The 15,136-nt window shown below is 50.7% G+C and overlaps 1 protein-coding gene across 3 annotated transcripts in view; it reads right to left on the bottom strand.

The window, feature by feature from the left end:
• The window catches only part of Csnk1d (casein kinase 1 delta), a 29,624-nt gene extending 23,672 nt beyond the window's left edge, over positions 1-5,952 (bottom strand). The window contains exon 1 of one of the 3 annotated variants that reach the window (XM_046463271.2): positions 5,578-5,952. In XM_046463271.2, coding sequence (XP_046319227.1) covers positions 5,578-5,653 — 76 coding nt within the window. In that variant the 5' untranslated portion in view covers positions 5,654-5,952. The remainder of the gene's footprint in view (positions 1-5,577) is intronic. The other 2 variants (XM_046463272.2, XM_046463273.2) reach the window with 2 other exon arrangements.
• Positions 5,953-15,136: the final 9,184 nt, after the last annotated feature.

Here is a 15,136-nt window from a genome sequence, read left to right as displayed (position 1 = left end):
GAGCAGTCTGGCCAGCCCTAAGCAACTCAGCTTCTCAGTTGAGATGGGTTGAGGGGACTCTGCAGACTGTTTCACAGGGAGCTGGGGATATGAAGGGGCTTATGGTTACACAGTGCTTGAGTCCCAGAGGAATAGCAGATCAAGGCCAACAAGCATGAGGACAACATGACTGCTATCCAGTAAGCCCCAAAGAACCAGTCACTCTGGTGGCTCAGAGTTCTGCACAAGATGCAGCACTCCCAGCAAGCCTACCAAAGCCCTGGGCAACACTGAAGATCTGCAGAACTAATAGCACCTGATCATTACCAGTGACCACTCCAGATCTAACTTCACATACCATTCAATAGACACTTTGGGGGCAATCACAAGATGGTAACACAGCTCATTCTTCCTGCCTACAGCTGGGACAATCTATCCAATCTCAAAAGAAATGACTTCATCTAAAACATGCCATGCGGATGAAAAATGACCTCCGAGTTCCCCTAAGGACCTGGACTCTGAGATGAACTCACCGTCCAGGAGGAATGATGACTCATCTCACCAGTTACATCAGCAACTCCCTGCACCTCGAAGCAGCACAGCTCCGGGGGACAACACCACGCTCCTTGCCAGCTGGCAAGTCCACACTGATAGTCTAGGGCCAATGAACCTAGGACCAGGATCTTCACGAAGATGGAGGATGACTCTACCTACTACTCTGCAGCTGATAGAGCTCATGTCTAACAGTCACTCCTGCAATACTGACAGTTGTGGGAACAAATGACCACTGGCAACTCTGAAACATAACCTGAATTATATCCTGCCATGCAGCCAAGAGCACGTGTTATAATAGCAAACAGAGCCAGTTTTTCTGCAGGACCATACAGGAAGATTGCCCTGAATCTGCTGACCAGCTGGAAAGGAATGGTAGTTGGGAGACTGAGGCCTTCAGGAACTTAGCAAGACCCTGTCTCTAAATAAAAAATTAAAAGGGTTAGGGACATGGCTCAGTGGTTAAGCACCCCTGGGTTCAATCCCTGGCGCGCATACACACACACACACACACACACAATAAATAAATAAAAAGGCAAAAATCAACCAAAAAAAGACAAATGCTTGAGAGTAGTACACCCTTACACCCTCCATGATTTCCTCGATGGACTTCATTACCTAACAAGAAGAAAGACCAGGCAGACGGCTTCTGTGCACCCTGCAGGTCCCAATGCAAACCCACTAGCCTGCAGCCCTGCCCCACCTCCCTCGCTGGCAGCATCCCCATGCCCCACCAGCAATGCTTCCCTACACTGCTACTAATCCTCAAGGGGACAAACACAGGATAAGGAAGCACTGACAAGGTCTGATAGCCATTTGGCATTGTTGCAACATGTCTATCTTATTTTACAAAAGTGGAAATTATAAAACCTGTTCCTTTATTACAAGTATGCCTGAGAAATACTCTAAGAAGTAACAAAGGCATTTAAGAGCTATGATTCAGAACAAGACAAAATCAGGTAACCAGCAGATGTTTATTCAGGTTGTATATTTGAGGACATTAATCAAACCCTTTTTTGTGAACCTCAATGATTCTGGTCTTCTGTTAAGACAGGGCTCCCTCACTCAGCATAAATGTTGGTCTGTGTTTAGACATAGGACATTGAGTTGAGCAGATAATAACAAGTAGTGAGTACTGGTGTTGTGGCTCAGTTGGTAGAACGCTTACCTAGCACATGCAAGGCGCTGGGTTCCATCCTCAGCACCACATTAAAAAAATTAAATAAATAAAGGCATTGTGTCCAACTACAACTAAAAAATAAATACTTTTTTTTTTAAAGAAATAACAAATAGTGAATTACATAAACATAACCCAGAGCATGACTCTGTCCTGGAATAGGAAAGAGTCATGCTAAATTACCAGCGTGGCTGTTGTTAATTCCCACCCAGGGTTATCAATAGAAAATAGGGAACCACCTTAGAACAACAGGTCAAAGTCATCTCTCAGGGAAACTGACAAGGTGGTGTGGAAGAATATCATGACTTCTCACTGAGATGCTCATGTAATTCCAAATTCCAAGGTAAATGGAGTCCCAGTAAGAGGCAGTGACTGCTCTATTCTCATGGTCAGTCAGCAGTGGGGTCACTCGCCAGAGACATCAGGGTAGTGAGGGGGAAACGTGAAAACCAGAGATGAATAGGTTACTAAAGTTTAGTTCCCCAAATATGGGACATCACATAGTATGATGCACAGTCCATCCAGGTAAGAGATGGACAGACAGACGAGACTCCCAGAAACTGAAGGAGTGATGGTGAAACAGTAGTCAAGAACAAACTCCATTCTCCTAGATGGGTCCCTGACCATACCGCTTGCTTCTAGAAAACAAATGATGAGACCAAACCTAGACCACATGGCACCTTGCAGGCACTCTATCCACAATGGCTAACACAGTGACGCTCCATTTACCATGACACCATCAGACAAACTGGCCTTCAGCCTGGCCCATGCCACAGGCTTTTCTTCCCTGATACCACCACATTGGACTGGGAACACATGGTCCACAACAAGAGCACTGGCTCCATTTTCACATGTTATCAAGTTTCTAAGAGGCACACTGCCACCCAAAATGGAAGAATTTCTGGTTTCCTTTGCATCAAAAAAACAAAGCAAACAAACAAAAAACACCACCTCCAGTGATGGGCTGACACTGGGAAGGACACTGGGCTGAGACTGCCTTAAACCTACCTGCAATACCAGCACATGACATCCTGCCCACATGTGCTCTCCACAGGCCTGTGGGCTGTGATACTGTTCCAATCTGCCCCCTAAAGAGCCTTCCACACGGGGTTGGCTTGGACTGAGGAAGGAGACTGGATTTTTCTGGCTCCCATGGTAGCTCAAGTCCAGTACACACGCTTTCTGAAACTTGGACATTCAAGAAACAGCTCTACATGCTGCCCCCTCTCTGAAGGGACAATTTTGGGAAAGATGTGCACAACATGGTGGCACTACAGCCCTTTCTCCTGGCTACTGCACAGCAGGAGGTCAGAGGGTACAGGCCAACTAGGGGCACTGCCATAAACTCAAGGATAGCCTTCCCTTCCTCCCAGTCTCAAATACCTGGAAATACAGAAAAGTCCTGGGTTGAAATCCAAAACTACAGTGTCAGGCTCAAAGGAAGATGAGCCCCACTGGAGGAGTGAAGTGCTTTCTGAGAAAACATCAGAGTCGTCACAGTTAGGAATGGTTTTAATCATACTCACACCAGAACTCACACATAGACTTTAAGTCACAGGATAAGGAATGGTTGCAGAAAAATGGCAGATTAGTCCACCCATCCCATCGTCTTCAGACTCTGCATCTTCCATAGACCCACAGTTCCATACTCATGTTAGTACAGCATTTTTGCTTCAGTTCCTAAGTGGGGTGGCTTGAAAGGGGAGCAACGTGGGCAAAGAGACAATGCCAATGTAAAGACTTGTGGTACCCAACCCCATGCAAGTGAGTATGACCTGATGGACAAACCAGTTCCTTTTAAAACACACAGAGGAGACAAAACAAATCCCTCCGAAGAGGTTGACCCAAATGGTCAAGTGCCCACTGTGTCCAGCACAAGGTACCCAAAGGATGCAACACTGAGGAAGCAGAACCCTTGTGAAGTCTGCATGCTCCATGCAACATGCTTACACCTCTGAATGACATGTGGCAGCCAAACCACAACTTGATTGTCAGAGTCAATCTTCAGAAAGCACAGTTATTTGGCAAGGTCTCAGAAAGCAAAAAATTTCAAAACACCTACTTTTTGGTGCCTGCAAAAGGGTGCCTAACAGATTGACTTTTCAGTACAGCTCCTAGATCCTGAGGTTAAAACCTGTGCCAAAATCCATTGTTCTATAAATAAGCTAAACACTTCCATTTACCCAGCACTTCTGAGTCCCAAAACACTGCCGAGAAGGCATCTGGCTGACTACTTAGTTATAAATATTTAAATAGTGAAACCCAAACGTCTTTAGAGCATACTTTTCTCAGCAGGCCATTATAGCAGAAATACAAATTCAAAAACATCAAATGGCATGTGATGGGGTTACCCTGTAGGTTAACTGGGAACCAAAACTAGTTACGAACTACCGGACAGGGCCAGTTCATTAACACTGTCAGCCCTCAAGGTCCTGGAAAGGGTGGGAGTGAGAAGCACTCAAACTTGGGATAATCTGAAAGGCAAGGCCCAAGGCACTGCTGACTCTCAACCATCCCTGACAGGCAGGGCTGCTCAACATCATAACTTTACCCTAACTCAGGCAGCAGTCACTCTGCAGACCCATCACTGTTAGGCCACACACTCTCAAGTTCAGGGGTTTGGAAGAATTTGTACACAATTCCACTGAGAAAATTAATGGAATTTTAAGTTTAGAAAAGTTAATTCTATTTCAAATTCCCAACTAGAAGCTTTAAGCCAACCTTTTATTACCAGTGTATACACACATACATCCTTTTACTAACACAACTCAGGACATCCCTACCCAAGTGTTTTTTCAAGTCTACCTAGAGAACTTTAAGTCCAAAGTACAACTCATGAGAACTTTCCTACCACTCCCCTAGCCTCCACTTCTGCCAACATCTTATCTTTGTCTGAAATCAGCTAAATTTAGTTATTTTTTATTTCCAGGTATTAAGTATTCAATGCAGATGCTTATAATGTACTCAATGACCACTCTAAGGTGGAGGGGCTCTGACCAGGGCCAGCCAAAGTCCTAGCTCAAGGGGAACATTTTCAGTCTGTTTATGACTAAGGTGGTAACTTGGAGAGACATGGGGCCCCTCCAGTGGGTTAGTTACCTGAAGCTGCTACTTTTGGAAAAGGCAAGATCAGACAGCAACAAGGAGCCTTCAGAACCAGCCCAGGATTTCCCCATTTGACTGGGCCACTCCCCACCTCCACACTACACTTGGGTTGTTTTGACATTTCCCACCCCCCCCCCCGAAGTGCAAGACGCGGGGTCAGCCTGCAAGTGAGTGGGTGGAGACAGCCAGCGCAAGACCCGCGGTGGAGCCGCGCGTGGCCTTTGTTTACTGCTGTGACCTTAGATGGGGGTAGGGAGCCAAGGCCCCGCCCGGCAGCCCAGGCCCTGCCCCTCCGGGCCCCACCCCCAGGCCCCTGCCTCCACCCGGCCCCCGCACAGCCCCAAACCCAGGCCCACCGACCCCGCGGCCCCCGTCCCTGCCCCTGTCCTGCAGACTTGGCCTCCAGGCCCGGGGCCCACCCAGCCCCAGCCCCAGCCCCAGGCTTGTCCTCAACCCCTGTCTCTCTCTGGGGCCCGGCGGCCCCGCAGTCCCAGTCCCAGCCTCAAGCCCCTGCCTCTCCGGGGCCCGCCCACCCACCCCCGGCCCCGGCTCCAAGCGCCTGCCTGTCCCCTGCACTCAACCCCAGGCCCAAAGCCCCCAGCCTCTCCCCCACAGACTCAGCCCCAGGCCCGCGGGCGGGCCCCCGCCTCCCTCCCGGGCCCACCGGCCCCGCAGCCCAGCCCGCTCGCCCGTGGCCGTTGGGCGCAGGCCCGGCCCCCCGCGACCCCGCCCGCGGCCCCGCACCCTCCCGCGGCGGGTCTCACCGAGATAGATGTCTCCGAAGGAGCCGCTGCCGATCTTGCGGCCCAGCCGGTACCTGTTCCCGACTCTCAACTCCATGACGGCGATACGGCTCGCTCCTGCCCGCCCGGCCGCTTCCTGGGTCTGCGCTCCGGGAGGCGGTGCCGCTGCTGCCGCTACTGCGGGTCCGGTCCGGCTCCGCCCCCCTCACGGCCCCGCTTTCACCATCGCTTTCCGGCCGCCCCGCCGCTCCCAGCGCCTCAATACGGGGCGGATGGGACAGTCCGAGCGCCGCCGCCGCTGCTCCGGCCCCTGCCGGCCCCGCTTGCCTTCTCCCCGCCGCGGATGGACTCGGATCTTCCGGGCCTAAGTCCCCCTTCAGCTGCCTAAAGGAGCCGCCGCCATCGCGCTGTGACGTCACTTCCCCTAGCAACCCGGAGGGGCGGGGCCACGCCGCTGGGGCGGGGAATGGGGCGGGGCCCGACGCTCCGGCCGGCGCTTGCGCATGCGCCCAGCAGCATCCGCTCTGGGCTCCTCGATCTCGGGCCTGTCCCGCCTTCCCACTGGCGGGCTCCCCTTGGTCGCGCGGGGCTTTTGGTTGCAAGTGTCAGGGGAGCCAGCCGGTCCTCTCGACAGACCTGGGAAAGGTGCCAGGCAGTGCCCTTTGCACGAGGACAGAGAGCCCCAGCCCTGGATCAGGGGTCATAAGTGTGCAGTCCACCCTGACAGGAGCTGCCATTTTCTGGACTTTGGGCGCTGCAGAACATCAGTACCTGCGGTGTTTGGCTGCCCACTCCTTCTCAGTACCAAGCGAAGGGGGAGGAAGAGCTGGCCTCCTGGTCCACCTCTGTCTACCTCTGGGGCCCTCAAAGTGGGCAATAAGATCGGTGGATGGTGAAACCACCAAGGGTGCAGAGGGTGAGGCCCAGACATCTGTCTCCTCCTCCCTTCAGTGCCATCAGCCTGGACACGAAGTCAACATTTTTATCTGATCCTTGTTGAATGTGAACTTGCTTCTGGAAAAAGCAAACAAGGATGTGGAAGTTCAAGTTGACAACTGGCTTCAAACGGAGGAATCCCCCAGAGAAGCCCCACACAGTAAGTGCAGGCACAGGCTCTCTAATCATGCATCTTTGCTCACAGCCCAGCAAAAAACGAAGGGCCATCGAACAGCCTGACCATTGGACAGCTTGATGCCTATGTTTGAACATTTGGCACCTGCTCTGGGGATTAAAGCTCTTCTGTACCCACAGCGCAGCACCTGCCAGAAGTCCATTATCAAGCGCTGGACACTTTTGAGATGAGATAGTCACAGACTGTATAGTCAGTCCAAGCTGGGCACGTGGCAGTAAGACAGACCCAGACCCAGAGACTTAAAACATCAACAGTTTATGCCATGATGGCAGGGCATGGTGGTGCATGCCTGTAACCCCAGCAGCTCAAAAGGCTGAGGCAGGAGGATCATGAGTTCAAAAGCCAGCCTCAGCAAAATCGAGGCACTAAGCAACTTAGACCCTGTCTCTAAGTAAAATATAAATAAAATACAAAATAGGGCTGGGTACGTGGCTCAGTGGTACAGTGCCCCTGAGTTCAATCTCTGGTACCCACCACAAAAAAAGAATTTATGCCATGAGACCAGAGAGAAGAAGCAGCCAACATCTCAGATATTGTGTCATCAAGTCTGAAGGAAGAGAGACACCTGGGAGTGTCTTGCTTTGTCTTTAACCTGCTTGTGGCCCTGATGCTTCTTGGGAGCCTGAAGGAATCACTATATGCTGGACAGATAGACCCACCCATGTACTGGCACATGTGACTAGCACTACGGCAGTATGTAGGGACTTCTGACATACAGAAGAGCCACCAAAGGGGCACTTCTTAACCTTGCCTGTGGGGAGGATAAACTGCCCATGAGGGGTCCCTTGGGCTGGGCAGAGGCACAAAGTATCCAGGGGGCACTACTTCCACAAAAAACATGACCTCTCTTTCTGGGCAGGATCACCCCAAAAATGCCCATGAACTGCTGCCACTGGCCTGTGCCTGGCTGGACTGTAAAGGGTGAGCATGGGGAGGTGAACACAGTCTCACTGGTCTTAGCCAGGCCCCCTTTAGCTCTTCCCTCCCCATTCTCCTGGCTGGAAACCACCCTTGACCTTGCATAGTCAGAAGCCAACTGACAACCACCAGGTCAAGTTGCCCTGAAGACGAGAGTCCAGTTCAAGACGTTGCCTGAACTCCCTCACTCACAGCAGTGGAGTGAGTGGCTGTGGGATCCTGTGTGCTCCCAGTCTGTCTTCTTGCTGTCTGTCCAACACCTCCCCCACCAGGCATCCCAGGCCCCACCACAACCTGCTCTTGGTCCCAGCATCCCTCTGACCTGACAACAACTCCTAGCGCTTTCCTCTTAGTGAATGGTGTCAATTCTCTCCTGGCAGCTTGCCAACCCTTGGGTGTGGGAGTTAAGGTCATAATTCTGCACTAGGATCCAGATCATTTCTGACTGGGATAGAACCTGACTTCAGGAACCACACCAGCGCCTTCTCTCTCCTTCCACTACTATGCCCCCACAAGCTCAGCTTGCAGCTAGAGCAGTCCCAAACTGACCACCTGAAAAGCTGAGCATGCCCCCAGACACTGCAAGGAGTGCTTGGTAGGTGCTGCCCCACACACAGTTGGGGCCTCCGATTTGTGGGCCCTGTTCTGTAAGCCCTGGATCATCTTGCAGTACCCTGTGTTTCCCTTAGTGACGGAGAGATGATAACTCTGGGGACCTCCAGCCTGTGCCGAGGGGGCCTCAGCCTGGGGTCAGCCTGCTTGCAAACTCCAGGTCAGAATCACTCACTCACACTTCCACGTGACAGGAGAGGTCTCCAGAACTTTGGTGGGTCTCTATGGCCAGCAGCAAGGAGTTAACCCCCTTTGTGGTGTTTGAAGCTCTCTGCTGACTGATGTCCTAGCCCCTGCCCCAGTAACTACTCTTATTCCCTTCAGTCTGCTGTTTGAACCATAGCCAGATTTTGCAAAAAAGGGCCATCCCACTTTTCCCTGCTGCTCCTTTGCCGACTTTGCAGAGAGATCCTGTGCCCCAAGACCACAAAGTCACCCCACTCACCTACTGCAAAGCCAAGGCCTGGATGCCCCTCAGTCTTGCCCACACTCTAAATAGAGCCACCATGTGGAGAGAGCAAAATATGAGGTAGCAGGATCCTTGTGGGGATGATCAGGGGAGGCCTGCCTCTGCCCCAAACTGGTGGTCCTGAGCAGCTTGCAGGTCAGTGTCAAGGCTGTGTGTTACGGTCTGAATGTGTCCCTCACAGTTCAGGTGCTGTGAACAATGCCAGTTGGACAGAGCTGCAAGGCAGGCCCTTCAGAAAGTGATCAGGACAGGACGGTTCTGGGCTCAAGTAGACCCAGGAGTGGCTCCTGGCACAAGGGGGTACTTAGGCGCCTCCACCCCTCACACGTGTCCTTTGGCCTTCTACCTTCCACCAGGGGATGGCACAGAAGGCCCTTGCCAGATGGAAGCCCCTTGACCTTGGGCTATTCAGCCTCCAAAGGGTAAGAAATTTCATCTCTGCTCATTGATTGGCACCCCTGACCCCGCAGTGATGGGGATGAAACCAGAGCCTGGCTCATGCTAGGCAAATGCCCTATCCCCAGCTCTATTCCTTATAAATTACCCAGTGGGTAGTATGTGGGGAGCCACTCTGAATGACCCAGCCTTCACATACTGAAGCAAGAGGCTCTGACCAATCACTACATTTCACAGTGACTTGGACATTGTCCCGGTTCAGGAAGTTGAGATGTAGTTCAGATGTAGGCGTGTCACCCATGGGGTCGAGCTGTGCTCACCTGTTCCTTTGTGATATTAACCCCTTGCCCTGTTTGGGATAGAATGTTCCATGGAAACACCCTTTGTGTGTCCCCTTCTCTTGCTCTGACTTTGGGTGTGGCCTACCCAGGTATTAGTCAATCTGCTGACAGTGGACATCAGGAAGCTAGACTCATCTCCCTGAAACCTGACCCCTTGCCTCATTTGAGTGGCTTCTCCCCAATAAAAGGGGTCAGCACCTGCTCTCTCTCTCTTTCTGCAGACCCTTAAGGTCAGAGGAGCCGTCACAGGACACGAAGAAAAAGGTATCTCTGTCTCTTGTGTGGTTATTTCATGCAGCCCAGTTCACCTGGAGTGACCCTGAGTGTTTTAGTCGTGAGGAATGTGACAGTAGTATTCTGTTCCAACAGCAAAAAATGGATTTGCACTAGTGGCTTTTCTTTTTAGTTGTGTATGGACAGAATGCTTTTATTTTGTTTATTTTTATGTGGTGCTGAGGATCAGACCCAGTGCCTCAGACATACTAGGCCAGTGCTCTGCCACTGAGCTGCAGCCCCAGCCCCTGCACTAGTGGCTTTTTGAGATTGGCAGTGCTCATACCCACTGGAGCCCAAGGCCTAGCCTCTGCCCCTGTGTCCTGATGTGACTAGCCCTCTTGGCTTACTGCAGAACTTTGTGACTGGCCCTGGTCTGGGCTTCATGGAACACCCTGGTGTTGGGGATTAAAGACCTGGTGGCTGCTATGGCTTCCTCTGGGCCCTTGCTCCAAGTTCAGGGAGCTCCTGGTGGCAACTGGGAGACTGTGTGTGGGAGGGAGGTATGGAGAGCAGGCTAGAGGCCAGGAAGTGTATGGGGGCACAGGAAATGGGCAGTAAGCCCCAGGAGGTGATGTGGAGCTGTGGACAGCCTGGGGAGCTTTAGGAGCCTGTGTCATTTGTCTGTGGAGGAACTCTGGGGACCTGCTCTTGCCTGGTGGGTAGGAAAGGCAGCCAGTCCAGGAAACTTCCTGGAGCTTGAGGAGGGTCCATGTAGGCTTGGAGTAGTGGACCTGACATCTGGGTGCTCTTTTCCCCTGCCCCCAGGGAACCCCTGGAAGAAACCTCTGGGAGACCATTTCTGGCTGGATTATTTCCCCTTTTACTTGCAGGCTTTGGTCTGGGCCCCCAGGGGTAGCATGATCTGATAGGGTCCCTGTCCTTGTCGAAGGTGGGGGTGAAGATGGACAAGCCAACCCACATACAAGTGAATACAATTGCTGGCTGGACAGAGGCTATTGGGGGAACCCAGAAGGGCTGCTGTTAGCAGCTTCTGGCAGCTTCCAGGGGACTCACTAAGGTCCCAAGGACAAAGAGTGGCCTTAGCCAGAGGGAGAGGGGTTAGGGTGAAGGTCCATGGTGCGATGTAGGGGTGTTCCAGGAGAGAGAGGTGGGGTATGTGCATGCTGAATGAAGCTAACACCCAGCCAAAGGCCGAGGGTAAGGCAGGAAGTGCTGGGGTCCCCTAGGGCTCAGGTGAGACCCAGACATCCAAGGGACCCAAGGGAAAAAAGTCCTTTAGGTTTTCAGAGCTTGGTGGCAACCCTGACGACTGACTGGCTAGAGGAAAGCAATCCCTGACCCATACCAGAGCCACGGAAGTGAGTTCATGTCCTAACCTCCTTAGATCCATCCCAGCTCAACTGAGGCCTGACAGAGCCCAGGGCTGCGGTGCAGTGTTCCCGGGTGCACTACACAAGACAGCAGCCACTGGCCATGTGGAACTAAAGTAGAAAAGCAAACCACGTTCCAACCTCAGTGATACCTGGGTTTGGCAGCAGAGCTGGACAGTCTGCCAGAGACCAGGGGTCTCAGCTGGGGCTGATTTTGCTCCCTGCCACAGGGAATGGCCCAGTAGGGCCAAGACAAAGAGCTCCTGCCAGACCCAGCCCCCAACTGCAGCAAGCCCTGGCCATGCAAAGGTGGCCTCAGTGGAACGGACTCCTGCCGAGGCTTTGGGTCAGGTGAGCATGGACCCCCTGAAGAGGCCAGGCAGTGGCAGGAGTTCTACTATGCTAGCCCTGGACAAGGTAGAGGTGGCCCACGTTTGTGGATATTTGAGGCAGGGGCTGTACTCTCTGAACGGAGATGGTTCAGGTCTGACATTAGAGTCTGAGCTAGGATGCTCATCCCAATACTGGATGCTTGGACCTGACTGGCCCTTGGGCTGGGTGCAGCTCCAGTGTTTGTGGGCAAAGGGGTCCCAGGGTTCCCTGGCCCAGTATTTCATTCCCTGGCTCAGGAACATCCCTCCCTCTGCCTTGGCATTGTTAGAAGCCCCATACCCTCCTGAGCTCAGGCAAATCACAGAGCCCCTGGTGGGTGGGCTTCCCCAAGGTTCTTGGCATCTGCCCCACTCTCCCACAGGACACCGTCAATATGCTCTCTCCTGCGGACAAGAAGAGCTCTGTGCTAGTGGGGACGATGTGTCCTTTCTGCTGCCCTCGTCTGTGGCAATGGACAGTGGCCCCCTAGCAGGATGGCATCCTTTCCTGCAGACCCTGAAGAGGAGGGACCAGGAGCCTTCCAGGCTTGGCCTGCCTCTTGCACAAAGCAGGGAGGTGCAGCAACCCACATGGCAGCAAGAAGCTCTTCAGCTCCGTTTACCCTGGGTGAGTGCAAGGGCTCCATGGAGAGGAGGCATGCGGGCACAGGGGAGCCCTAGAGTGGTGGAGAGCCAGCTGGGCTTGCAGTCTGGGGTCTGGGTGCTCCAGGCTTTGAAGCAATGGCAGGCACTTGGCCCAGACACTTCCAGACTCGGGTTTTAACCACCATCCCCATCAGAGGCTCTCAGCAGGCTTGCTATCCAACCCTGTCCTGATCACTTCTTGGAAATATCAGAGGCCTGACTGTCCAAGCAGTGGACAGAATGACCACTGGTGCTGCCCATCAGCTTCCTGGTCCTCCATGTGGACTGTGCATACTGACTGTACAGTATGAGGAGTTGGGGGAAAGAATCCTTCATTGGAGCACTGCCTCTTGAAACGATGAGGTGGGAAAGGCACTTTGTCTCTGTGATCTTCCTTCCCTAACATCCCAAGCCCCAGTCAAAACAGGAGGAAAACATCAGGCAAATCCCAGCAGAGGGACAGTGTAAAGACACCTGACCAGTGCTCCTAACTGTGAAGACGAGAACAATGAAGTCTGAGAAAGCATGGTCATGAGGAGACAGGACAGATAAGTGTCACGTGGGATCTTGGATGGGATCCTGGAGAGAAAAGCATCTCGGGGAACTTGGATGAAGTATGAGCTTTAGTGATGCACCAACACTGGCCCTAATGGAAGCTGTTAACAGAAGGGAAACTGGGTGTGGGGTGTGTGGGAACTCTCTGATATCTCCACAGCTGATCTGTAAACCTAAATTCATTCTAAACTAAAAATGTTACCTAAAAAATGCTTAAAAATTGCTTTAGTTTTCCGATTGTTCCCACAACAAGCTAAAGGTCTTCCCTGTTACTCCCAGCTTGCTAATAACAATGGGTCTTTAAATCTATCATTTCTTGAGATGATAAAATACAAGCACACAAAACACATCAACAGGGTTGCCATGGGTCAGGGGAATGAGCAAGGAATGATTCAGTGGAGTGCTGCGATGGAATCAGAGAGACCTTGCATATTCCATGACCCAGGGACTGCCTAAAGTAGGTCCATCAAAAGAAAGAAAGAAGGAAGCCAGGCAAAGGGTCCCACCTGTGGTCCCAATACCCAGGAGCTGAGGCAGGAGGATCGCAAGTTCAAGGTCAGCTAGGGCAACTCAGTGAGACCCTATCTCAAAATAATTTTTAAAAACGGGCTGGGGATGTAGCTCAATGGTAGGGTGCTTGCCTAGCATATGCGAGGTCCTGGGTCTAAATCCCCAGCAATGCAAAAACAAAACAAAACACAAATAAAAGAAGAAAGTTGGTTGTAAGATAGAAAGCTGGTGAGCCAGCTGCAGAGCCTCGCTGACTTTCTGGAGAGCATCTGTTGACCTGGCAGGGAGAAGACTGGCCACTCGATGCACCAGCCACAGGATACCCATTGTGAAGTTATGGGAGATGATGAAAACCAACAGAAATAGGGGCTGGGATTGTGGCTTAGCGATAGAGTGCTCGCCTAGCATGTGTGGGGCCCTGGGTTCGATCCTCAGCACCACACGAAAATAAATGAATGGAATAGGGGTATTGTGTCCAACTACAAAAAAAGAAAAAGAAAAAAAAAGAAAAGGAAAAACAACAGAAATTAATGTCATAATTTAAGAAACACTCAATAGAACTATTTTTAAATATGGAAAGAGAACTAGTAAGTATGGAATAAAGAAAAATTTGGACAATAATACACTCTTGAAAGATCTGGGTGTGTTAGGCCTAAAATCATCCTTACTAACTCTCCCTCTCCTGGTATCACACCTTGAGTCCAGAAACGTCACAGGGCTAGGCCAGAGAGCCCCTGAGGGTCCATGCAGAGTCAAGGAAGGGAACGGATGCCTGCCTGTCTTCTTGGAAATCTGGAGGTGGTAGTGATGTATGTCAAATGTCCATGGGCTCTTATCACCTCCTAGGTGAGGGTGCTCCAACACCCACCTCAGGGTGGCCAGAGTTAGCAGGTAAAAAAGTATAGATAGATTTTTACTTCAGATAAGCAAAATATAAATTTTCCACATTTTAATTGGTACACTGTAGTTGTACGTAATGGTGGGATCTGTTTCGTATTCATACATGTACACAACATGATCATCACTTGGCCAATATCACTCTCCAGCACTTCCCCCCTCCCTTTGGTCCCTTCCTCTACTGATCTCCCTTCAATTTTCAAGAGATTCACCCCTACCTTCCTTTGCTGTTTTCCTTTCTAGCTTCTGCACACGTGAAAACATACAACCCTTGACCTTCTGGGCTTGACTTATGTCGTTTAACATGATGGTCTCTAGTTCCATCCATTTTCCTGCAAATGACATACTTTCATTTTTCTTTATGGCTGAATATAACTCCAAAATATACCACATTTTATTTATCCATTCATCACTGATAGACACATAGGCTGGGTCCATAGTTTGGCTGCTGTGAATCCTGCTGCTATAGACATGGGGATGCATGTACCACTGTCGTATACTGACTTTAATTCTTTGGGATAAATACTGAGGAGTGGTATAACTGGATCATAAGGTGCTTCCATGCCTAGACTTTTGAGAAAACTCCATGCTGAATTCCATAGTGATTGTACTAATTGACAGTCCCCCCAACCGTGTAAAAGTGTCCCTTTTCCTGCACATTTGTTCTAGTATTTATTTTTTGTATTCTTGATGACTGCCATTCTGACTAGAGTGAAATGAAATCTCACTGAAGTTTTTTAAAATGTAAAATGCAGTTTTTTAAAAATATTTTTTAGTTGAAGATGGACACAATACCTTTATTTATCTTTATGTGGTGCTGAGGATCAAACCCAGTCACAACCCCAATGTAGGGTAGTTTTGATTTGCATTTCCCTAATTGTTAACAATGTTGAACATTTGTTCATACATTTGTTGGCCATATGTATTTCTTTTGAGAAATGTATGTTTGGTTCATTTATTAATTTATTAATCGGATCATTTGCTTTTTTGCTGCTAAGTTTTTTGAATTCTTTATATATTCTATTTATTAATCCTGTCAGATTTCCTCCCATTCTGTTGGTTTTCTCTTTATTTCCCTAATTACTTCCTTTGCTGTGCAGAAGCTTTTTAATTTGATGCCATCCCAT

This window comes from Marmota monax, unplaced genomic scaffold (assembly GCF_021218885.2).
Source record: "Marmota monax isolate L192 unplaced genomic scaffold, Marmota_monax_Labrador192_F-V1.1 WCK01_AAM20220418_F8-fsc00220, whole genome shotgun sequence".
Classification (NCBI taxonomy): domain Eukaryota; kingdom Metazoa; phylum Chordata; class Mammalia; order Rodentia; family Sciuridae; genus Marmota; species Marmota monax.
The sequence above is the reverse complement of the archived record's forward strand: the minus strand, read 5'-3'. Positions and strand labels throughout refer to the sequence as shown.